The sequence below is a fragment of the Cervus elaphus genome, chromosome 20, assembly GCF_910594005.1.
Source record: "Cervus elaphus chromosome 20, mCerEla1.1, whole genome shotgun sequence".
NCBI lineage: Eukaryota > Metazoa > Chordata > Mammalia > Artiodactyla > Cervidae > Cervus > Cervus elaphus.
In genome coordinates this window covers 135,711,478-135,737,558 of record NC_057834.1, presented here as the reverse complement: position 1 = coordinate 135,737,558, position 26,081 = coordinate 135,711,478, and the positions used below count along the sequence as shown (strand labels likewise).

Genomic DNA, 26,081 nt, shown 5'->3' with positions numbered 1-26,081 from the left:
TGAAACAAGTCTGTGATTTGTTTTCCAAGGACAAATTCAGATTTTCAAAAAAAAAATTTGAAAATAATTTAACAAAACATTCTATTTTGTTCTCATTATTATGGGAGGGCTTCTTTATTCCACACACAATAACTCCAGTGCGTTCCTTCACACACGTGTGTACAGCACAGGTAAACAATTGTCACTTAAAATTCTGTCTTCCAGTAAAGCTAGATGGGGGAACGAATACACATCTATTTGGTGGTGGTGGTGGTTTAATCGCTAAGTCGTGTCCGACTCTTGTGACCCCATGGACTGTAGCCTGCTAGGCTCCTCCTCCTGCTAGGCCTCCTCTGCCCATGGGATTCTCCAGGCAAGAATACTGGAGTGGGTTGCCATTTCCTTCTCCAATACATCTGCTTAGTTAGGACATATTAGAAATGCATCTAAAAAAAAAAAAAAAAAAAAAAAAAAAAAAAAAAAAATGCATCTAACAGTTAAGAACTGTGGGATAAATGATTTTTGTATTTATTATTTTTGGCTGCAGGGGGTCTTCATTGCTGAGAGTGGGCTTTCTCTAGTTGCGGCAAGCGGAGGCTGCTCTCTAGGTGCGGTACCCTGGCTTCTCATCAAAGCGGCTTCTCTTGTTGTAAAGCATCGACTCTAGAGCGCGGGCTTCAGTAGTTGCAGCCTAACGGGATAAGTGATTCATATTTAATAGATTTTTTTGGACAAAAGCTACCCAGGCAGGGTGCCAGCCTCCTCTGGTGTTTTGTGATGGTTGATCAGAGGATGAAGGTGCGAGGAGGACTCGAGTTGTCTGGCCAGGAGTCCAGCACATGCCGAGGAGTTTTCTATTCACTTTCCCTTTTGATTGCCCCAACTCCTGGTGAGGCAAGTATTAACGTGCCCATTTTACAGACCAGAAAACTGAGGCTCAGAGTGCTTAATTTGACCAAACGTACGAGAGAACTAAGGCTTCTCTTAGTTGGAGCTAAGCTGGTGCTAGTGGTCAAGAATCTGCCTGCCAATGCAGGAGACATAGGAGATGCAGGTTCGATCCCTGGGTCAGGAAGATCCCCTGGAGAAGGGCAAGGCAACCCACTCCAGTATTCTTTCCTGGAGAATCCTCATGGACAGAGAAGCCTGGTGGACTACCACCCATGGGGTCGCCAGGAGTTGGACACGACTGAAGCAACTTATGCATGCACAAGAGAGCTAAGGGGCTGGCATCTGGATTTAAGCCTAGGTCTGATTCAAAAGCCGTCGCCTGATCCCCAGCTGGCCTTTGGGGGAGTGAAGGCTGGGTAGTCCTGTTGTAGCCATGCATTCTGGGAAACAAACTCACTCAGAAGGACAATGCAGATAGTGGAGTGCAGTTTATTACACCGGCGGGCCCAAGGCAGGGTCTCCTCTTAGCCAAGGACCCCGACCAGTTTCTCTGAAAACCTTAGATACCCTAAGTGTATGTGCTCAAACCCACCTCCCCAAATTCTCTGAATTTAGTCTGAACAAAGGAAAAGAAAGATACAATCAAAGTTAACCCATGATTCATATGCCTCAAGCCTAGGTAGTTAACAGTGGACAGTTATCAATAGGCTTGTGGTCATATACAGTAAGCATAATAGAATTTGTGATTCTATTCGGTCACACAGACAATTAGGGTATTCTTTCAGGTGACGGAGAGTCTAAGTAAGAGTCCTGGGGCTCATCCAGGGGGCATGGTTTTCCAGCTGGTATGTCGTTTCCATAGATACTGGGCATAGAGCTCCAAGTCCACGGTCCGGCCCAAGCTGGAGTCCTGCTTTCAAGGTGGAGCCTGTTCTGTCTGTTTCCTCCTTCATCCCCTGGCCCTGTGAGCTCTGTGCCCTCGAACCACCACAAAGGCCATTCTGGGGCTGGAGTATCAGCCGGGACATTTCAGCGTGAGAAGGTGAAGAACCTAGAGACCGTAGCGTCCTGTTGGCAGGTCCCGCTGTCCCCATGCCTTCTGGATTCCCCCTTCCCTGACCCTCCAGACTGCCCAGGAGAAAAGCCAAGGAGAGGCCAGGGCACCCGGAGGGCAGGCAGAGCAGAGCATCCTCTCTCCTGAGGTCTGGGAGAGACGGTGCCCCCTCCCTGGGACCCTTGCTTCCTCCCCTTTCTCCTCTGTTAGAGACCTCACCCCCCGAGGGCTGGCCTCAGAGGGAGGCTTCAGAGAGCAGGGCTAAGGGGCCGCCCAGCCAGGGTTGAGGCCACCTGGCCTGCGAATCTGGACCCAAGAGAGCTGAGATGTTGCTCGTGCCTGAGCACCACCCACCAGGGCTCCTTGCTGGGCTCCCAGCCAACCGCCCGTGGCAGCCGGCCAAGAGATCTCACCCAGATGTGCTGGTGTAAACTCAGCTGGCCCAGGAGGCAGGAGAAGGGGAGCCCCACCAGTTACGTCTCTGTAGCTCACAGAAACCTCTACTCCTGGTTAATAACCCAGAGATATCATGGATATTCGTGGATGATTTTAAAAATAAAACAGATGTATAATAAACAGAACAAGTACGTCAGCCCTGCCTTTACAAGGTGAAATTCAGGAAGGACAGAGCAAAGACCTACACCTGACCCCCCACCCCAAAACAGAGCTTCATTGAGGGAGGAGAGGAGAGGACAAGAGAGAAACAGGAGATAGCTGCTCTGGTGGAGCATCAGGTGTGGAAATAGAGGCACCGGGGTGGGAGGAGGGGGCCCAGTGCCCATGAGCCCTGAGTGGCTGCTGTCAGGAAGCAGGGCCCTCCTGTGGGGCCACAGAGAGGGTTTCAGGTTGAGCAAAGGCATCAAAGAGATCCAAACAGTCCATCCTAAAGGAGATCAGTCCTGAATATTCATTGGAAGGACTGATGCCGAAGCTGAAACTCCAATACTTTGGCCACCTGATGCGAAAAACTGACTCATTCAAAAAGACCCTGATGCTGGGAATGATTGAAGGCAGGAGGAGAAGGGGATGAAAGAGGATGAGATGGTTGGATGGCATCACCAACTCAATGGACATGAGTTTGAGCAAGCTCCGGGAGTTGGTGATGGAAGGGGAAGCCTGGCGTGCTGTGGCCCATGAGGTCTCAGACATGACTGGGCAACTGAACTGAACTGAAAGGCATCAAAACCTCTCTCTCTTTTTTTTTTTTAAGCCACAGACTTTCTATTTTAAAGCAGTTTCAGTTCACAGTGGCAGTGAGAGCGTCCCACACCCCCAAGGAGGATGGGTGGCTCAGAGGGGAGGGCAGGTCCCAACCGCGGATGCCCCAAGGTGCCGCCTGCCGTGAGGATGTCTGCGGGCGCCACAAGGTGCACAGGATCGGCCGAGGGCTGCAAAGCATGGTCCACATCTGCTCTTGCTCGGTGGTGGGCAGTGGGGGTGAGCAGGGATGATGTCACAGGCACTAAGGGATTTTTAGCCAGTTTGAAAACCCTTCAAGCAGGGGGTGCCCTAAATGCAGCTAAACGGTGCCTGGGGAAGGTGAGCGAGGCCTCGTGCCCAGGTGTTAACTCCTGCACTTCTCAAAGTTGGCACAAGGTGGGGCAGATGGGCGTGAACCCGTTATTTCTGGTGTGGCTGGGAGTGAACCAGGAGGAAGGGGTTCCAGGAGACAGTCTGGATGGTCTTGTAAGCCTGGCGCCCTCCAGGCAGCAGCCTCCTCTGATTCCAGCAGTGGTATCAGTGGGCTCCTGCCAGCAGCACTGACCCGCTTCCCCATGCCACCTGTCACAGCCCATCCGCTGCGCCTCCATCCCCAGCTCCCTCCTGGTCCTCTCTTCCACCTTTGTTCACCTTCCTGCCCGTCAAGGGTCAGCCCCGCCCAGCTCTGGACTGTTTAATCCACCTCTGCTCATCCTGTGACTGATATTCACGGTTTATCCCAGCTCACACCCAGTAAGGACTTGGAGTATTGGGTTGGCGAAAAGCTTCATTGAGGTTTTTCATCCGGCGTAACGAGAAAACCGGAGCAAACTCTTTGGCCAACCCAGTAACCTGTACAGTTACATGAAAGATAATACAGGGAAATAGAAATTTTACAAATTATCATCTTTAAATAATGGAAGTAGAGAACAAGCCATCTTCACATATTAAATATGGAAACAGAATCCGGGTGACTATAGTTCGGGAAAGTGAGCGCCCCCCATTGCCCCCTGCCCCGGGTCTTCCCCAGGATGGCAGCTCCTCCCTGGCCACTGCCGGCTGGCCACAGCCCCCATTCAGACACAGGAGACCACTCCCTCTGCAGGCAGGGACCGTGTTTCCCAGCCCTCCCTGCTTCCCACCGCAGATGCTCAGCAAATCCGTGTGGCTTGGATGGATGGATGGAAGGGTGGGCAGATGGTTGGCTAGGTGGCTGGACTGTCCTTTTCAGTTTGGTAAAGATACAACCCCTAAACCTGGGTTTTCCTGGGGTTCTCTGTAGCAAGCAGAATAGCACCCTTTCAGAAAGAACTTCCACAGCTTCCAAGAGTCATTTGGGCAGATCTAATTAGTAACTCAAGCATGCCAAACACAAACTGGTTTTCATCGTTAAGCCATTATATCCCAACCGAAGAGAATCGCATCCTGATGGCGGATGTTTGACAGCATTTCTTTGGAGAAAGCAAAAGATCAAATCCATAAAATTCACGGGGATGGGGAAGTGACTGTTGGCTAGACCTTTCCAGAATTTGAGAAAGCGCGTGTTGGGTGAAATGTATTAGTCTGGAATTGATAATTCGGTAGGACTGCAGAGCCCTCTACTGGCGATGGAAATAAACTATCCCCGGTAACTTCGGAAAAGTTCTGTTGTGAATTAATTACATTTAATTGCCCATGACCTCCAACTATCTGTGGGTAATTTACATGACGCCTTTCCATTACTAAATGAAAATTAAAAGAGCAAAGGATACCATTTTTCATTAACAAATTGGCAAAGGGTTTTTTTTTTATTGTTAATGCTTTGTTGAGAAAAGCGTGAAAAAAATTTGTGGCTGGAGAAGAGTGAAGAGAGGGCCTCCAGGAGGGCAGGTGGGCCACACGGGCGCAAGTGTGACAAGCCGGCAGGCAGGTCCTTCGACCTCGGGGCTTCATGGACCCAAAAGGCCCATCTTAAGCCCTGTTTGGTTTAGCGAGAAGGCAGAGAACCATCCAGATGTTCAGAACACAGGGACTAAATCCATAAGTGATGGAGCTTCTTATTAAAAGGCTGTTGGCGAAATAAACTGCACACAGAGTGAACAGGACTATAAAGCAGTGTGGGAAGAGTCATCTCGTGCTTGCAAGTATTGATGGAGAGAAAGGTCTGTAAAGACAGGAGATGACTGATGAGTGGTTCTCAGCAAAGGGGGCAGAGGGGGCATGTCTGAATGTATATTCTGAAATTTTTACCAATACTCCTTTGGCGTGGCAAGACAGGACTGAATTTGCAGGGCGCATGTGTCCAAGGGGATGCCACAGTAGATGCCCTGACTGGCAGGCACCCTGCCTGCTCCCACCGTGATCCTCCCCACTGCCGGTGGCTATACAGCAGAAAGGGTGTCTCCCCCTCAAGGTCATTCTCTCCTGGACTTTACCTCCCCACCCAATGCCGTCTGCAAGCTCTGCCCTGCCCACCTTTCCTGTCTCTGTCCCGTGTGCTCCTCGGCTGCCTGTCACGTGGCTCCTGTCCCCTCCACACCACCCGTGACCTCCTGGTTGCCAGACACTCAGGCCAGCACTGCCCACCGTCACCGGCTTCCCGCTGCCCCTCCCTGGGCTCTGAGACTGCCCCTTCTTCTGTGCCCCTTTGACCTCCCCAGGCTCCCCTTCTTTCTCCCCTCCATCAGTGTCTCCACCCTGTGGACCCCACTCTGTGGCCAGGCTGGCCTCCTCCCCTCTCCCCGCATCCCCCACCCATTCCCATGACCCCACTGCAGCCTCAGAGCCCTTTGCAGCCCCACCTCCCTTCTGCCCACCCCCCCCCCCCCAGACCAACCATTCCTCCTGCCTGGAGGTCCAGCTGCCCTCCGGCTCCCGTGGCCTAAACAGACCTCATCTTTCATCCCTCATCTGGTCCCCTGTTTGGATTCCTGGGCCCTCGTCCTCATGGCCTCCAGGCCTCCCAGCACTGGAAACGCCCTATTTCCTCATCTCTCACCCAACCATCGCCAGGTCTCACTGCTGTTGTCCAGTTGCCCAGTCATGTCCAGCTGTTTTCAACCCCGTGGACTGCAGCACGCCAGGCTTCCGTGTCCTTCACTCTTTCCTGGAGTTTGCAAAAACTCATGTCCATCGAGTCGATGATACCATCCAATCATCTCATCCTCTGTCGTCCCCTTCTCCTGCCTTCAACCTTTCCCAGCATCAAGGTCTTTTCCAGTGAGTCAGTTCTTTGCATCATGTGGCCAGAGTATTGGAGCTTCAGCTTCAACATCAGTCCTTCCAATGAATATTCAGGATTGATTTCCTTTAGGATTGACTGGCTGGATCTCCTTGCTGTCCATCTGGCAGATCCTAAATGTCCCTCACACCCATTTCCTGCCCTCCTGTCTCTCCTTTGCTCCTCACCTCTTCTTCCTCCAAAAGCCTCCTAAACTTCTCCCTGCTTCCAGCCTCAACTCACTTCCCAGCACAACCTCTGGGGACACCCCCACCCCCTTTCCGGGAAACAGCCAGCTGGTCATGCTCCTCACCCCACCAGAGGGATTTGTCGGTAACACACCAGGATTGAAGGTCATGATTCAAGGCCCTTATAGACTCCAAACAGCTTCCAGGATAAAAGCAAACTCCGTGGCAAGGCCAAGGCCTTTCTGACACCTTCCAGAATGACCTGAGCAGCCCACGTGGGCACAGCCCCGGCCTGCACCCTGGCTCCTGCCCCTAGTGTGGCAGACGCATGCCCTCCTCCAGGCTATGGACCTTCTAGAGACCCTTGCAGGCTCTGTCTGCTTTAGCCCTCGTCGGCACCCTCTACGTCTGCTTGTCGCCCTCATCCCCTTCTCCCTGCTTCTGTCAGAGGTGGTCCTTGCTGACACCCATTTTCCTGGGCCCGCCCTCCCAGCCCCACTTCACCATCCCCTCCCACCAGTGGACTCCTTAAAGTCAGGGGCCCCAGCACCCAGCAGAGTGGCCGGCACATCAGAGTTCCTCTGCCGATGTTTTATGAGCGGAAAATGAGAGAATGGATTTCATTCTACAGTGCGGTTGTTTAGTCACCCAGTCGTGTCTGACTTTTTGTGACCCCATGGATTGTAGCCCGCCGGGCTCCTCTGTCCATGGGGATTCTCCAGGCAAGAATATTGGAGTGGGTTGTTATTTCCTTCTCTAGGGCGTCTTCCTGACCCAGGGGTCCAACCCGCATCTCCTGCATTGGCAGGCGGGTTCTTTACTACTGAGCCACCAGGAAGCCCTTCATTCTACATGTGTGCTTAGTCACTCAGGCGTGTCTGACTCATTGCAACTCCATGGACCGCAGCCAACCAAGCTCCTCTGTCCATGGGGATTCCCAGGCAAGAATACTGGACTGGGTTGCCATGCCCTCCTCCAGGGGATCTTCCCAACCCAGGGATCCAACCCAGGTCTCTGGCGTTGCAGGTAGATTCTTTACCATCTGAGCCACCAGGGAAGCCCTCATTCTACATACTGGACCCAAAATGATAAAAACCACTTTCCTCCCGACAGCCATTCAACTATTTGAAAATGGTTCACTTGCTCCCTGGAGTCTTCTTTTCCCCAAGGAAAAGAGCCTCGGGTCTTTCCATCCTTCCTGGGCCTGGCAGGGCCCAGGCTTCTGTGCCTGCCTTCTCTGCCCAGGACTGAACACGGTCCCCAGGCATCCCCTGCACAGGCTCGCCACCAAGGAAGGTCAGAGAAATAGAGATTCACGCTCTGGAGGACAAGACAGTGATGGTTTTTAAAGCCTTTCTTCCTACTAGAATGAAAGGTGATAGGAAGGGACACGGGCCAGGGGTAAGGAAATGCTGTGGAATAGGCATCTTGTCTCCATGGCAACGTGGCAGCTTGCTGCCTGGGTGATGGCATGGGCCTGCGGGTGTCAGACCGACCCAGGGATGCCTCCGGGTTCCACACATCCCGGTGCACACGTTACTGACTTCTCTCTCCACCTTGGCGACCTCATGTATTAAAGGGGGGTGGGGGTGAGGCGCACCTTGCTTCACACCAGATCTCAGGCGACTTGCAAATGACCATTCCTCGTACCGTTGTAGTATCATCCAAGAACTTGCCTGGGAAATGTCTTCTGTTCATTTGATAATCCCTGAGCCCTTCCAAACCACGTGGTCACCCAAGCCCCCCACACAGCCCTGGGAGCCCCAGAGCAGGTGACCGTCCTGAGGAAGGAAATCCTTCACAAGTGCATGTTAGAAACACAGGAAGTGTGGAATTCCCCCACTGCTCAGAAAGAGGGAGCAGTTCCTTAGCGTTCACATTCAGTGGAACATTGTGGCCACGTTTTCAAAACAACTTTAGATAAGAGGCTGGAAATAAGACTGCTGTTTTCACAATTACCCCAGGCTAAAAAGATGCCTGTGCTTCCAGTCCATCTATGCAGCTTACCTTGTTAAAAGCAGAGAGAGAAAAGGAAAACGGGGACACTTGGTACTCACATATGCAATTCCCGTTAAGAACAGCCGGACTGAGAAAACGCAGGCACACAAACCAAAGCTGGGGAAAAGCCGTTGTTTGCCAACTGGACACAGGAGAGGCCAGTCTGCAGCCTCCATGAGCACCCGAGTTAGCCTGAGACAGGAGACAACTGTTTATGGGAAAATTGTTTTGCCATTGGTTTCCGTTCTAGAGCTAAGATTTTTTTAGGAGGGATTGCAAAGAATAAAAATTGTGCCTTTGTTATTACACAGTATCCTTTTTCTCAGAAGCTGAAAACCTTTTATGTCCAGTATTTCGTTTTCTTATTTTCTTTGGGGGCTGGAAGTAGAGAAGCTTTTGACTTCAACTCCAAATAGCTTTGAGCAGAACAGCAGTTCCTTGGGGCCTGCCCCCGGGGCACTTGAGTGGGTGCAGTGGGCAGGCCAGCTGGAAAGAAATCGCAGGTTCACATCAGGAGCTGAGGGAATGGATGAACTGATGTGGTTGAAAGAGATTAGGACGGGGGTGGACAGACTTGGGGATGGTTCAGTGTGGCCGGTAAAGCCAGGGAGGATGCCTGAGGGTCTGGCTCGAGGAAGTGAGGGGAACTGAGGATGTGGTAGCCAGCACCCTGGCCTGGCATCCTGCTTCTGCCACCATCTAGCTGCATGACCGTGGACGGGTCATGTAGCATTTTTGAGCCTCAGTTTCCCCATCTGGAAACAGGGATGGTAATGATGTTACCTGCCCCATAGTGCTGTAATGAATGTGAGTGGGTTATCACAGGTCCCATCCTCTGAGTAGAGGAAGCGCTGTTCGGTGCTGGCCGTGACCTTGCATGTGACAGAGGCCGTGTGCGACGCGTGTGGCCCGAGCCTGGCTCACTGGCTATTTTGTACGCTTCCCATCAAGCTGCCTTGGGTACTGAGATTGAAACTTGGGGTTCCGGATTCCTAAGCTCTGTGGCTCGGGGTCTAAAACATAATGCCGACCAGAGGGTGGTTGGCTGGCACCATTTCCTCTCTGAACATCCTGGCATGTGTGGGACTGGACACAGCCAGCCCAGGACCAGACCGGCCCCGGGATCAAGCTGAATCCACTTTTGTCTTTGAACCTGCATAATCTGCTTCCCTTGCTAGGTAGTGCCGGGGGGAAAACAGACCCAGCCAGTGTTCCAGTGACTTTTCCATCATTTATTAAATATCTGTCTTGGTTTAAAAATCACACCTGCTGCCTTAATGATGTTTAAAGATATATAAAAATAGGAGTACATAACACTGCATTCGCTGTGACTGGAGACGGCTTTTATCTGGCACAATTTTGCACAAAGCACAAATTGTTGCAAAAATACCCGAACTCTGCTATCATAGGGGAGCTTTGAAGAGATTGTTAGGTGTGTGGCAATTATTCACGGGCCCACGGTAAGTCCTAGCGCTGTCACGAAGCCCCGCTCACCCCGGGAGAGGCCCAGAGCCACCTTCCAGATGAAACCACGGCCACAAAGGCAGCAGGCCCACGGAGAAGAACAAACGGCATCACGGGGGCCCTGGTGCTGAAACGGGCTTTTCTCAAAATAAGCAAACTTGAATCAGCGTGGGAGTGGGGCGTAGGCTGTAATTAAACCTCGTGGCCCAGTTCCCTTCGTTTGCAGCAGAAAACTACTGGCTCATTTCAAGCCAAAGCGGGTGGACGGTCGGTGTCCTTGGAGCAGGACGTAGGGACCCCCAGGGCACCCTGATCACCGGCGCCCACATCCTGCGGCGAAGGAAGATGCAGCGCGCATGCGCAGTGCAGCCTTGTGAGGCGCTGCTGTCCCGGGGGGCCGTCCCCGTCCGTCCTGCTGTTCCCAGGGGGGTCAAGAGTGCACCCCAGAGGAAACACGTTTACAACCAACCGTTTCTCCTCACAGGTGGCCCGCAAGCTCCAGCCCTCCGTGGTGTGGATCGGAGACACCGAGAAAACCTTCTACAAAAAAGTGCCCCACGCGGAAAGGAAGGTGAGGGCTTCCCGGTGAATTCTCAGTGGGGCTTTTCCCTTCTCCCAAGGGGGCCCCGTCCCAGGGACCACCTCGATCTCTCAAAAAGGTCTTGCTTCTTCAAGGAAGGAAGGAAACGAGGGGCCAGCGTCCCTCTGCCCTGAGCGCTTGTCTGTATCTGAAAGGATCCAGTGTCTGATTTTTACGAGGCATAATTTAGAAGAAAAAATGAAAGAAAGGATGGAGAAGGGGGGAGGGGAGCCTTAAACCCAAACACAGGATTCACAGTAAGGAACAATCGAGAGAACTCTGCTCGGCCACGGCAAACGGCACACACAGGAGTTATTATTAGGATTTCCTATTGTTCATCATAATAAATAGCCAAAGGCCTGAAATTTATGAACAAAGACGGTGCATAGACCCGCCAAGCGCCCCCACGTTCAGGGTGCCCCCCGGGAGCCCTCTGTCAATTGCTTCCTTCCGCCTTTTCTCTCCTTTCAATGGCTCCCCTCCCCCGCACTTCCCCCCACGCCCTCCCCCCACAAATCACCAGCAAATTTCCCACAAGTTAAAAAAAAAAAATTTGAAGATACACATGATTGTTATTCCACATCAATTTGCACCAAAGCAAATAGTGGTTAACTGTGAATTTCTGATTAAATTCATAAGGATTTTAATCACTTTTGATCCTTATGTATTATACATCATTTTTAGCAGGTAGAGATGATTTGGATAAAGAATGAAAGCTCAATCTTTTCTTCCCCAAATGAGCCTTGATTGCCCTGTCATTTTGGAAACTCTTAAGAGGACTCATTTATTATTTAATCTGGGAAGCTGGTAGGTAGCTCCCTCTGCTGGCGATGTTGCTACATTTAAAAAAAAGTCCACACGCAGTAAAGCAACTAAACTCCAATAAAAATTAGTTTTTTAAAAAATAATAAAATTGTAAAAGTTCACGTAGATGTGAACTTGAAAGTTGCTACAGTAGATCTCAAGAGAGATGAAAGGCAGTGTTTAGTCCAAGGTGTCACACACTTCATGTCATCGGAATTTCGGTCTCTTTAGTGGGCAAAGGACCTCCCTCTGGGCATCAGCCTGGAGAATATGAGAATTCAGGAGAAGTGTGTCCTGGGCCTTCACCTTAGTTGGCTGTATGTCCCTGAGCAAGTAAGTTAACCTCTCTGAGCCTCCACCCCCTTAGCTGGCTAAAGAGTTGCAGAGAGACCAGCCTCTGAGTTCACGAAGCCCCCCTCAAGTCCTCTTGAGGACCAGGACCCCCTCAAGCTGTCCGGTTGTCACCAGCAATTAGCTCTGCTCCCCTGTACCCCTGTGTTGAGGGACAATAAGAGGGATGAACAAGCCCATTTGAGAGCCACAGGGGGACGGGCTGGCCAGCTTTGAGGGAGTGCTGACCTCAGGGAGTAAATGTGGGTTCAGCAGATGCCCCCCACCCCGGTAAGGGGGGTCACCGTGAAGGGGCCCCAGAACCCTCCCCTGGGCCCTTTTCTTGCTCACCCCGGGCACAGGCTGTGGCCCACACAAGTGTGGTCCCTGACTAGTCTCGTTCCTGTAGAAGATGAAGGCCTTTGGTGGCAGTCTTTGTCATCGACAAATCGCACGTTTATTCTGTCCGCCTCTGCGTTAGAAAAGTCTGTTGTCTGTCAGGGGAATTCACTGCACTGGAGACTTAGTCACAGTCTGGGGAAATCCCAGGACGCCTGATGAATACAAGCAGAAGGGACCCCGGGTCTCCAAAAGTCTGCAAGACCGGCTGGGCCGCCTGAGTCAGCCCAGGCACAGACAGAGTTGCCGGGCGGCGGGGTGCAGGATGCAGACCCCTCTGGCCCTGCGGAGACCCCGGCTCCAGTGCCCTGGCCGGAGGAGGGCCCGGCGGGCAGAGAACCAGCCCGTGAGCATCTTCCAGCCCGAGTCCTGTACCTGCCCCCCGGGCAGCGGGGTTCCTGCTGCCTCGTGCCTCCGGGGGCCAGCGCCAGCCCGCTCTCCTCTGCTTCCCTCCCCGCCCCTGGCCACTGACTTCTGTCCTTGCCCAAGTCCCCCAGCCACCAGGGCTCAGGGCAGCCGTGAGCATTGGACAGTCCCGCTCCGAAGGTGACCACCGAACGCATTCACTGCATCAGGTGTGCATCACCTGGCCGCCCAAGGACCCCAGCATCCTAACTACCACTCGGCCCAGCCTCCGTCCAAAGGCTCCCCACACCCAAGGCCCTGAGACCTAGAGAAGCATGTCCAGCTGCAGAGACCACCCCCTGCCACGGCCACAGCCCAGAGCACTCCCGGCGGCAGCCTAGGGAGTTCAAGGGGGTTCCAGGAACACCCCTTGGGAAAAGCTCTCACCCACAGTGACTAACTCCACCCTCGATGCCTCCACCTCTGCGTCAAGGCCCTTTCGGGGGTACAGTGTGGAGGCTGGCCCAGTCCTAAGGAGTGACGGCTCCTGGTGCAGAGCTTCGGGGCGCAGGGACCCCGCAGGCTGCTGCAGCAGACGACAGAGGCCCTGGGGGCACACGGCGTAGGTCTGGAAGCACTTAGCGGTCCTGGGGAGAAGGAAGGCGGCGTTCCCCTGTTCCGCATGTGCTCAGTCCTGTCCGACCCCATGGAAGGCAGCCCGCCAGGCTCCTCTGTCCATGGGATTCTCCAGGCAAGATTACTGGAGTGGGTAGCCATTTCCTCCTCCAAGGGATCTTCCTGACCCAGGGAATCGACCCCACGTCTCTTGCATCTCCTGCACTGGCAGACAGATTCTTCAGGAAGCTCTAAGCCAGAGAGGGCGCACCGTTGGACCCCAGCAGCTCTGGGACTCAGACGCAGGCTCCTTCTCCGCACTGGATGCAGGTCTGGCGTCAGCACCGGCTTCTTGTTCTGCCCTCCGAGCTTCTACTACCCCTGTGTCCGCCCTCCTCAACCCCCGTGCTCCAGACCACGTCCTGAAGATTGCGCGTGGGGCCCTCCGGTCACAGAGCCAACGGTGCTGGGCTCCGGAGCCCCCTGGCACCCCAGTTATCCCCCCGACGACGTCCTCGACGCCCAGCCCCCCAGGCACCGGGCGGATGCTGGGTCTGCACCCTTCCCTGCCCTCCCCTCCAGGAGGATGGCCGTCCTCTCCACGGTCCTCGGCTGCCCCGTCAGTCTGTTGTCGGTGTACAAGACGAAGGCAGTACAGCGTGAGGCAGGACGAGACGCTGCTGCGTTTTCTGCCCCATTAGCCTCGTGGCTGCAGCGCGTGGGAGCCCTTCCTGCGTCCTAGTCAGGCCTCCGCGAGGGCTGGGTTGGGCCTGGTGGCTGCCATGGTTTAATGAAACTGACTGCAGAAAAGCACACGGGGACTGCCGCGTGCACGTCAGACACGAATTTGAAATCGCCCGCAACAACAAGGTGGGGCCGGCCCGGCAGGTCCCGCTGTAGGGGCATCGGCCGCAAAGGCTGCCAGGGTCAGTGGGGATGCTGGCCAGCATGACGCATGAGCATGCGGATCTCATGTGTAATGGACGCGGCTCTGAACAGGAACAGGGGTGGCCCAGGTGCAGGGGGCTGCTGGCTGAACAGACTCATCTTTCATTTCCATCCCCTCCTAAGGGGACTCACCTTCCACGAAGATGTCACTCTGGAGCCAGCCCAGGATCAACATTTGTTATCCAAACAGGCTGGTTAAGTTCGTTCATCCCTACCATTGACAGGACACAGCAATATCTTCTCCTGCTTCAGAACAGGCAGGACCACACCACTGTCACCATGGCAACCAGTTTGCAGGGGATGGGCTCAGACCTTGCAAGTGCATCTCTGCCTCCCACCTCTCCCCAGAGTGGCAGTCTCCAGCCCCACCAGGGTCCTGGATCAGACCTCCTTCCAGTCTTTGGGCAGCTTCATGTTACCCCACGCATGCCATAGTTGCCTCCAAAACCTTGCACTATTCTCCATCAAGCTTCTTAAAAAACCAATCTATTCTCAACCATCCCCACTCACTCTTCAACCCACTACTGTCCACTTGATGCTCTCCAGCTCCATGGAAACCGCTTTCACAAAGTTTTTTGAAACCCATTTTGCCAATGAGCTCCCATTTATAAAAGTCTGTCCTTTCTTAGCCTCTATCGCTTTGCCTTCTCCTGGTCTCTCAGGCCCCACCAACACTTTCTTCTTTCTCTCCTCCATGCACTTCTGAACACTCAGTGACGCTCACTGAGATGCCATCTCAAGCCCATGGACCTTTTTTCCTTGCCCTCCTTGGGCATAGCTCATAACTTAAAGAAGTCACCACTTAGCCAACAGAGGCTGCACTCCATCCCGTCTTTAGCTCTCCCCTGAGGGTCGGATGCAGACACCTGGCATCAGCCAGAATCATCCATGGGACGCCTCCATCACAATGCTGCCAACGCAGCCAGGGCCTACCCAGCTCTCCTCCTCCATCTCCACCTTCATCACCCTGCTCCTCCCTGGTTTTCCAAAGGGTTATTTTTTTAGCATAACCATGGCTCATATGCAGATGATACGACTCTAATGGCAGAGAGTGAAGAGGAACTCAAGAGCCTTTTGATAAGGGTCCAAGAGGAGAGTAAAAAAGCTGGCTTAAAACTCAGCATTTAAAAAACTTAAGATCATAGCATCCAGTCCCATTACTTCATGGCAAATAGAAGAGGAAAAAGTGGAAACAGTGACAGATTTTATCTTCTTGGTCTCCAAAATCACTGCGGACAGTGACTGCAGCCATGAAATTAAAAAGACACTTGCTCCTTGGAAGGAAAGCCATGACAAACCTAGATAGCATGTTAAAAAGCAGAGACTTCACTTCACCAATCAAGGTCTGTGTAGTCAAAGCTATGATTTTTCTAGTAGTCATGTACAGATGTGAGAGTTGGACCATAAAGAAGCCTGAGCACTAAAGAATTGATGCTTTCAAATTGGGATACTAGAGAAGACTTTTGAGAGTCCTTTGGACAGCAAGGAGATCAAACAAGTCAATCCTAAAGGAAATCTACCCTGAATATTCATTGGAAGGACTGATGCTGAATCTCCAATACTTTGGCCACCTGATGCGAAGAGCTAACTCATTGGAAAAGACCCTGATGCTGGGAAAGATTGAAGGCGGGAAGAGAAAGGGATGACAAAGGATGAGATGGTTGGATGGCATCACCGACTCAATGGACATGAGCTTGAGCAAGCTCAGGGCGATGCCAAAGCACATCTCAGTCTTCAGCACACACAGGGCAGCCCAGTGTGTGCAGTCCATAGGGTCTCCAAGAGTCAGACACGACTTAGGGACCGAACAACAATTGCCTGTTACTATGGAGTTCTTTCCTTGAGCTTTTCATTTTTGCACACAGCCTGGCCCCCATGGGAATTTTGGTAGCACAGTCAAGGCCCAACAGACATCTCTCCCGTCCCAGGCAGCCCAGAGGCGCGGATCTGAGCAACGGCAGGTTTCTGCAAAGACCTAGGCTCAGGGGTGCTGCCCCTTCGAGAGGAGGTTTCCGTCCTGGTGCCCATTCCCGGGGTTTTAGGAAGCCTCATTCCCGGTCACCCCTCTCCTGTGCTCTGCCCTCTTTTAAGCTCCGCTGTTGTCCCCAGCCCCCACCCATGCTTCCTGGATGGAGTCCTACAAAGCCATTGTTCCCTCCTGATGGAGTCTTGTAGGCTCTGGACTCCTGTGAGTGCAGGAAGAAATGGTCGGAAGCTGCCCGGTGGTCTGGCTTCAGGCCCAGACTGTGGGATTTATTTTGCCGTAAAAATCCCATCTTGTTCTCTCTGTGAGTCACATTACAGAAAGTCTCTTCTCAACTGAATCTAACAACACAGAAAAAGGATTATACAGCATGACCGAGTGGGATTTAGCCCAGGCTTAACATCCAAAAATCAATTAATGTAATACACTATATCATTAAAATAAAGGACAGGAACCACACCATCATCTCAACAGATGCAGGAAAAAAGCACTTGACAAAAGCCAACACCCCTTCATGATTAAAAAAAAAAGAAAGAGAAGGAAACTTCCTCAGCCTGATAAAGAGCAACTACAAAAATTCCAGAGCTAACATCATCCTTAACGGTAAAAGACCAGATGTTTTTCCCTTAAGATCGCCTCTTTTCAGTTCAGTTCAGTTGCTCAGTCATGTCCGACTCTCTGTGACTCCATGGACTGCAGCACGCCCGGCTTTTATCCAGCATTATATTGGAGGTTCTCACCAGGGCAATCGGGCTTCCCCAGTGGCTCAGCAGTAAAAAATCTGCCTGCAGTGCAGAAGATGCAGGAGATGTGGGTTCAATCCCTGGGTCAGGAAGATCCCCTGGAGGAGGAAATGGCAACCCACTCCAGTAATCTTGCCTGGGAAGTCCCGTGGGCGGAGGAGCCTGGGGTCGCAAAGAGTCAGGCAGGACTAAAGCAACTGAACAGGAACAGGCCCCAGGGCAGTCAGGGAAGAGAGCTAAATAAAAAGCATAGTATGGAAAAGGAAGAAATAAAACTATATTTGCAGATGACATGATCTTGTATATAGGAAACCCAAAGGAATTCACTAAAAGCAGTTTTAAAAACTAACGAAAACATTCAGTGAGATTACAGGGTAAGATACAAGACCAATATACAAAGTAACTTCCTTCTATACACTTACTGTGAAAAAATTAGTATTAAGAAAACAATTCCATTTATAATAACATTCAAAACATAGGAACAGACTTCACAAAAGAAGTGGAAGACTTCTACTCTGAAGACTACAAATCAAAGTTGCTGAAAAAATAATGAAGACCTAGATAAGTGGGAGGATACATCATGTTCGTGGATTGAAAAACTTAATACTGTTAATATAGCAAGAATCCCCAAATTGATCTACAGATTCAGCACCGTCCCTGTCAGGATTCCAGCTGGCTTATTTGCAAGAAATTGACAAGCTGATCTTGAAATCCATACGGAAATTCAAGGGACCCAGAACAGCCAAAACAGTCTTGGAAAAGAACAGAATTGGAGGACTCTTCCCGGTTTGAAAACTTACCACAAACCTGCAACAATCAGGACAGTGTGATGCTGGCCTCAGGAAAGACCTCTCGGTCAATGGAATAGAACTGAGTCCAGAAATAAACCCTCACATTTACAGTCAATTGATTTTTTTACAGAGGTGCCCAGACAATTCAATGGAGAAAGAATAGTCTTTTCAGCCAATGCTGTTAGGACCATTGGACTGCCACCTGCAAAAGAATGAGGTTGGACCCCTACCTCACACAGTTAACCAATAATGCCTCATAGACCTAAAAGAAAGAGCTATGCCTATAAAACCCTTAGAAGAAAATAGAGACATGAATCTTCGTGACCTTGCATTAAGCAGTGTCTTGGACATCACATCAAAAGCACAAGCAACAAAAGAAAGCTTAAATGGAACCTCATCAAAGCTAAAAATTTTTTGTTGTAAAAGAAATCATCAAGAAAGTTAAAAGACAACTCAGAATATTGGCAAACCATTTATCTGACAAAGAATTTGTATCTAGAACATATAAATGATCCTTGCAACTCAACATTACAAAGACAAATAACCCCAATTTTTTAAAGGGCAAAAGATCTGAATATACATTTTTCCAAACAAAGTATACAAATGGCTAATATCATTAGCCCCCAGGGAGATACAAGTCAAAATCACAATGCAATACCACTTTACACCCATGAGGATGGCTAAATGAAAGGAAAAAAAAATAAGGAAAACAAACAATCACAAGTGTTGGCAAGAGTCTGAAGAAACTTAAATCTTCTGCTCTCTGCTAGGATTGTAAAATGGTGCAAATACTTTGAAAAAGAGTCTGGCATTTCTTTAAAAGGTTAAATGTAAGAGTAACCATATGACCTAGCAATTCAAAATGAAAACATTAGCGCATACAAAATCCTATACACAAATGTTGATCGTGGCACAATTCAGAAGAGCCAAAAAGTAGAAATAACCCAAATGTCCATCAACTGATGAGTGGATAAAGTGTAGCATAACCATACAGTGGATATCATTCAGCAATTGAAATACTAAAGCATACCACAATATGGGTGAACCTCAAAAATGGCATGCTAAGTGAAAGAAACCAGACACACACACACACACACACACACACACACACACACATGTTTGAATGATTCTATTTATGAAATATCCAGAATATGCAAATCCATGGAGAGAGAAAGTAGAGTAGTGATTGCCTAGGATTGGAGAAGGAATTTGGGGGAAAGTGGGCAGTGACTACTAATGGGTGAGATCTTTTGGGAGCAAATACAAAAATGTTCTAAAATTAATTGTGGTGATGGTTACACAACTCTGTGAATATACTAAAAACCACTCAGACATTTTCTTTTTTTACTATTTTAATTTAATTGGAAGCATGTGTTTTAAATAGGTGGATTATACGGCATATGAACTATATCAATAAAGCTGATCTATACCTTATCAAACCAGTCAATGCTAAGTGAAATCAACCCTGAATATTCATTAGAAGGACAGATGTTGAAGCTGAAGTTCCAATACTTTGACCACATGATGCAAAGAGCTGACTCATTGGAAAAGACCTGATGCTGGGAAAGATTGAGAGCAGGAGGAGAAGGGGGCAACAGAGGACAAGATGGTTGGCTGGCATCACAGACTCAGTGGACATGAGTTTGAGTAAGCTCCGGGAGATGGTGAAGGACAGGGAAGCCTGGCGTGCTGCGGTCCACGGTGTCGCAAGGAGAAGGACACGACTGAGCGACTGAAAAACAAGATATCACAATAATGATATAAATATATTAACATATAATGTAATAGTAATAGATCTTTTAAGTCTCCTTTGCAGCTCTTAATTGCTGTAGGCCCTACACAGGAAGGGAATTGGAGGGGTCAGCGGAGAACAAGACCCCTGGCACATCCCCCCGAGAGACAGGGCCCCCCAGAGTAGGGTGGGGAGCAAGGTTCTGGAGTCACCACCTCCATGCTGGCAGCCGGGGTCCTGCTCATGAACTCTGAGTAGATCTCCAGACCGCCTGATGCCTCAGGCCAGCATCTCCCCAGTGAGGGTGAGAACAAGTCCCTCTAATGGGGTGCCTGTGAGGATCAGGTGAGAGAGTCCACGCCAGGCCCTGAGCAGGGCCCTGGAGCCCCGCAGTTGGTGCCCCCAGTGCTGTGCATGCAGGCTGGGCATAAGTGATGAGCAAGGCAGACGGGCACGGAAGTACAGCTGCCCTGTCCTAGGGTCAAGGCAAGCCCCAACCCAGGGCGCCCTGGGAGCCGACGTTCCTGCAGCTTCCTGCTGGGCTTTGCTCCTAAGGGCCCCTCGGCAGGGGTAGTGCTCCTTCTCAGCCTCTCATGGTCTTTTCCCTGTGCCCTGTGAAACCGGGCCCTTCCACAGGTCAGATGTGGGAAGGAAGGAGGCACTCAGCCCTGGGGCCCCTGCTTGGCCAACAGCCCTGCCCCTCCCCTCCCCCCGCTGACACCCACCCCGTGGGCTGCATGCCAACCCCCACTCTCCGGCCCTCTGCCCAGCAGGCTGGCCATCCCCCAACACACATTGGCCTTGTCCCCAAGGCCCTGCAAGCCATACACAGCTCTGGCACCCCCACGCCCCCTCGGCCTCCAGTGCCCTCCTCTGTTCACTTTTGTTCCCGAGGATGGAATTTATCACACGCTCCCTCCCTTCCCTACGCGTCCCCAGCCCCATCCTGCAGACAGGCGTGCAGGGCTGTCTCTCAGCCTGAGGGTGCAGGACTCACAGGGCAAACATCAGGTGGCCTCATCTCTGTAGAGGAGCTCACAGGTGCCGGGGCGTTTCCAGGAAACCCCAGCCTAGGTGAGATCTTTAACTCTGTATCTAAGTTGCCCCTGAGCCAAAGGGGAGCGGAAGAGGCTCAGATCATGCTCGGGCATCTCCGTGGAGGCTCCCCACCACCCCTCACCACTTCCTCTCCTCTTGCTGCCCTGGTTGAAGGCCCGTGTGTTGCCATGGCAACGTGGCCAAATCTGCTCACCACCACCCCAGGCCGGAAGTCCTCCTCCCTCCAGTGCCTCCTGACCCTCAGTTAGTGAGGAGGCTATACTGAAATAAAACAGCTTCAGACTACATACAGACTGCTTCTGGTATCACACCCTGTGTCACGGGGTGTTTTCAGACCTGAGATCCGGGACCTCAGATCCTCATTGTCATGGTCATCAACAAAGGAAGTCTTGAGTTCACCTGCAAAACAGCTCGGAGGAACGCACCAGAACCCATTGTCAACCCCAGGCAGCTTCCTTCCACTTGGAAATCCGCCCCGTTTCCCATGCTTAGGGCTAAGATGCTAGAACGTTCGGTCAGGTGCTTCCCTCCTTCCCCCTGTCCAAATCTGAACACCGGATTTGAGGAAAGGAAGGGCCAGCAATTCAGACCACGCCAACCAGGAACCACGTCCCGAGACCTGGCCCAAGGACACACTCTAGGAAGGTATGTCCAGCAGCCCTGAAATCACATTAGTAAGGGCATCCCACAGTGCATCCGAGGCTGGATTTTCTTTAGCTCTTAACTCTTTTTTCTATATGTGGGCTCATTTCTTTTCCTCTCTGTTTCTCCCAGATGGACCCTAAGCGTCTGAAAAAGCAGCTTCCCAAAATGCTGAAACTCCTGAAACCAGACGACAGGATTCTGATTGTGGGGACCACAAAGCGACCTTTTGATGCGGAACTTCAATCTTTCTGCAAAGTTTACCAAAAAATTATTTTGGTTCCCAGACCAGACTACGCTTCCAGATATGGCGAGTACCCCCTCACCCCTTCCCGTGTGCAGCCAGCGAGGCTGGGCCATCCGCGATGGCCGTGCTGCAGTGAGGGGCCGGGAGGGTAGCCTTCATCCCCCAGGAGCATCAGAAGGGGGCGTGAGGCCCAGTGTGCCAGGGTCAGCTGGACTCTGAGCTACAAATGCGAATACCAGGTCAGAGGAGCAAAGCGTACACCTCTGTCCTATTGTTAACGTGATCGCTCTCCCCTGGACGGAAAGAAACTGGACAGGGGTTACTATTTTGAGCCTGGAAGGACACAGAAGCCTTGAGGGTGTGAATTGATCTTCCGACAGGTGGATTCGGGTCCCTCCTTTTGTCCCTGTGGTGGTGCTGCCTTTCATCCGGCAGCATTTCTTTTCACGAAGTCAATTTTTTTCCCCCAATCTTAAAATATTAGTTCAGGAGAACATTGATTGACTTAAACGCTAAATACAAGAGCTTACTTTTTTCCATTTTTTTATTCTTGAACAGACAGATTCAAAATCCACGTTTTTGGAAACCTGTTATTAACAGGGAACCATACCAACAAGGGACCCTGGGAGACAGGGCAGTGAAATGGGGAAGAACCGTGAGATTTGGGCTCTGGGCAGACCTGGGTCTGATCCCAGCATGGCCCCTGGATCACTGGTGACCTTGACAAGTGGGCTCACCTTCTGAGCCTCCCCGCTCTCTCACCTGTAACATAGGAGAACTGTGAAGTTCACAGGGCGGTGGTGACCCTTATGTGAGATGGCTGGAATGCCCAGCACCATCCCAGCCCCCCAAGAGCACGGGTGGTGGTGGAGGAGAAGGGGGGATAAGGTGCTGGTGGTGGTCATGGAGGAGGAGGATTTCCACGGCTGGGTGGTAGGTGGCTCGGGAGCCGGCAGTGGTGATGATGGGGTCTCCACGTACCCTGCCATGTGACAGACCTCCCCAGGGGCTGGAAACAACAACGTGTGCCTCTGGTGGTTCTGAGGAGCCACTGGGTTCAGCAGGGGTTTCCCTCCCCCCGAGGTGTTTCATGACAGCGACTGGAGCTTCAGTCGTCTGAAGCCTGGATAGGCCTGGACATCCGAGACGGTTCCCTCTGTGACTGGATCAGCTGGAAGCTCAGCTGGGGCTGGGGGACCAGCTCTCCATTCCCCATGGCCTTCTGCACAGCACCTGGGTCCCCAAAAGCACATCCTGAGAGCAAACGTTTTCAGAGATTCAGGCGGAAGCTGAAAGGATTCTTGTGACCCAGCCTCAGAAGTCACACAGGGTCATCTTCACCACACTCTGCTGGTCAAGAGAAAGTACCAGGGGCAGCCCAAGGTCAAGGACAGTGGACGACAGAGCCTGTGGAGGCCAAAGGGCAGCTCCTTGAGGGGTCATCTTGGCCAGTCGTGGTGGTGGTGGTGGTGATAGATCTGGTTTAAAGATGGTGATGATGGTGATGGTGTCAGAAATCGTGGTGATGGTGACTGCAGTCCTGAGGTTGGTGGTCATGACTGCAGCCTGAGGGTGAGGGAGATGCTGGCGGTCACAGTGGTGCTGGCAACAGAGGAGATGGAGGTAGCAATGGTACGGCAGCAATGGTTAGCACTGATGATAGTAATAAGATCTACTAGGTCAGACTTGGTTTCTGTTAATCCTTCACAATAACATCACCAAAACAGGATATATGGTCCTTTCTGGTTGTTCTTCAGCTCCTGGCTAATGTGATTTGCTGAAAGAACAGCCCTTTATTCCGCATACATGAAAATCTCTTATTAGCCACTCGGTTTGTAACATGCACTCATTTCTGTCTCCATGAACTGTGGTCCTGACTTCATAAATCAGTGTTATACACAAAGCCCTGGAAGACTTTGGATGCAGTTACTTCTCCATCACCTAGGGGCTTCTCTGTCTTCTGGGGCCTGCAAGCCCTCCACTGGATCCTCTGCAGCCAACCAGCATCAAAGGGAGAAAAAGATCATGTAAATGATCTCTCAGGGGATTTTAGGAACCAGACCCAGGTGGGGCCCACAGCACTTCTACCCATGTTGGCCAGAATGACTTATGTGATCTCAGGTTCGAGGGGACAGGGCTGTGTAGTTTAGCCCAGGAGATGGGTGGGCACCAGCATGCTCTGCCCACCGTGAGTCACTACAGAGGGCTCCTTGCTTCCAGCTTCATCGGAGCTTCCTCAGCTCGTTAGCATCTCTCTCTCTCTCTCTCTCTCTGCATTGTATATATATTTTAAGCTATCTTAATGGAATAGAGTAGTGTATTATTAATTTTCAGGAGCTAGAACGTTATTCTTGACTTTGGATTCAGTAGTTTCCACTGTTTGACAAAACCAGAGGCCCTTTAAAAATGGAGCTATTGATGTCTAACGAGGACAATTGTGTTCTTTTGATGAAGCACCAGGCCTCTCTGGGGACTCAGATCACGTGACAGGGTCCAGCCTGAACCCCCTCCCGCAGCCACGAGGGAGAGGACGAGAAAGCGTCCCTTCACCTGTGAGCAGATGATGAACCCGCCATGGCAGCTGTCTTGGGCTCAGGGCTCTGTCCACTCAGCCACGTGCATCTCACATATCTCTTTGCTGGTGGGTGATTTGTGGAGGCCGCCATTCTTGCCAACGTCATAAATGCCGCCTGCTTCCTCCAGTGACCTTGAAGTTACCATAGCCACACTGACTGGGACATCTATCTTAAAGAAAGACTATTACTGTCTTTGCAGTGATCAAAAATGGTCTCTCACAGCCCGTAAAGCCTGGCCTGCAAATTCATAACTTGGGCCCTTGCTTGTCCATCTGTTTGCAGGCAGCAGAGCGCTGAAGGTGTGTGCAACAATCACCATCCAACTTCTCAAATTCCTCCAGGCGGGGAGGGGACAGGTGACGGGGCTGAGAAGCTAAGGGTAGATCAGCCAGAGGAAACATGGTCCTTAAGGTTTACCAAATATAATTCAATATCTACCTCCTTTCCCCAAATCAAGCTGTTTCCTTCAAAATGTCTCTGCAAAGAAAACCCACCCCCTGGTTGATGAATGCCGTGTCTAGTCCCCAGAAATCCCTCTGGGCTTCCATCTCTCCACGTTCCTAATGCTCTACCTCCTGCCTCTCTTCCCTGGGGTCTGTTCCACTAATAACCCAATTCATCACAGGCTCCCCACCCTGGACCCAGTGTCTGCTCGGAGGAGTCCAGCTCGTGTCTTTCGATTTTTCTGGAATTCTAGACTGCAGAGGCCAGAAGCTCATCCAAATCGTATTATTCACCCCCATGTGCTTGTGCAAGACCCCAAATGAAACTGAACTTTAAGAGGTGGTGTCCTCTCAGCAGTCAGGGTGGAATCAGTTTGGAATGGCAAAAGCAGAGCTGTTGCCATTCAGTCGCTCAGCTGTGTCTGACTCCTTTCGGCCCCAGGGACTGCAGCACGCCAGGCCTCCCTGTCCGTCACCAACTCCTGGAGCTTGCTCACACTCATATCCGTTGAGTCGGTGATGCCATCCAACCACATCATCCTCGGTCATCCCCTTCTCCTCCTGCCCTCGATCTTTCCCAGCATCAGTGTCTTTTCCAGTGAGTCAGTTCTTCGCAGGGGACCCAAAGACCAGATTCCTTTCAGTCTACAGAAGGGGAAGGGGATGTAGATCAGCCTGAAGAACTGAGAAGCCCTCTGCATGCACGAGAAGAAAATGAAATACAGCACCAGCTGCAGAGAGCCCCTTGTCTGCCCTCCGCCCTTGAGACTGAAGCTGTCCTGGGTCCCAGTCTGGGGTGTTTTCTGGCTCCTCAGCTTTAGGGGTTTTCACCTGTGCCATAAGGCGTCTTCCCTTCTCAGCTTCCAAGTCACCACTCAGACCTGTTTGCACAGTTTTTAGATGTTATGAATGTGGACAAGAGACAGACTAGATCCCAAGGGGCGGTGTGGTCTGGTGGTGGTTGTTGCTGTGTATTTTTACCACGGGTTATGTTTTCTGATCTGTGACAGTTGTATTTAGATAAGGGTAATCGTTAGCTGCTCCAGGGTCTTTACACAAATATGCTTAGCAATACTCTGTAGTTTATTTCGTGTTAGCTTTGATATCAGTCATTGCTGTTTTAGTGAGTGTTAGCAAACTTTGGTACAAAATGCAGTGTTGCTGCTCTTCAGGTGCTCAGTCATGTGACTCTGCAACCCCGTGGACTGTAGCCTGCCAGGCTCCTCTGTCCATGGGATTCTCCAGCCAGGAGTCCTGGAGTGAATTGCCATCTCCTTCTCCAGATGGTCTTCCCCACCCAGGGATTGAACCCATGTCTCCTGCATTGGCAGGTGGGTTCTTTACCACTGAGCCCCCTGGGAAGCCCCACAAAATGGAATGACTAATAGTAATTACAGAAATAGCAGTAATAAAGCTATAGAAAACAAAATGCCCACGGTGTATCAGAACGGTTTCTTCCAGTTGCTTTCTATACTTTCTTGTCCTTATTTCTCGCAGGAGCCTAAGGATTAAATCTTTCTACTCCTATTTACAGGTAACCTTAAGATGACTTCAGGTTTAAATAAACCCTCCAGGTTTAAATAAACCCCCAGCGTAGATGCAGGGGGTAGATGTTGCTTTAGGTCAGATTGGGGGCCCCTATAGCCCTCGCAGGCTTCACTGTGGCCCTCAAGCCTCGAAGGCTAACCTCCCACAGCTAGAAGACACCACAGGCCCCGTGGTAACATACCCACTTCCCAGCAACTCAGCTCACCTTGGAGCCAAGGATCCCCCACCAAGGAGGACAGAGAAATAACTTGGGGCCCCAAAACCAGACTCTCTTGTGTGGGTCATAGTTATGTCCCAAGTCATTCTATTCCTTGACAGTCAT

The 26,081-nt window shown here is 51.3% G+C and overlaps 1 protein-coding gene across 3 annotated transcripts in view; it reads left to right on the top strand.

The window, feature by feature from the left end:
* The window catches only part of IQCA1 (IQ motif containing with AAA domain 1), a 195,274-nt gene that overhangs the window by 148,627 nt on the left and 20,566 nt on the right, over positions 1-26,081 (top strand). For all 3 annotated transcript variants that reach the window (XM_043878061.1, XM_043878060.1, XM_043878062.1), the window contains 2 exons: positions 10,458-10,544; positions 21,078-21,255. In XM_043878061.1, coding sequence (XP_043733996.1) covers positions 10,458-10,544; positions 21,078-21,255 — 265 coding nt within the window. The remainder of the gene's footprint in view (positions 1-10,457; positions 10,545-21,077; positions 21,256-26,081) is intronic.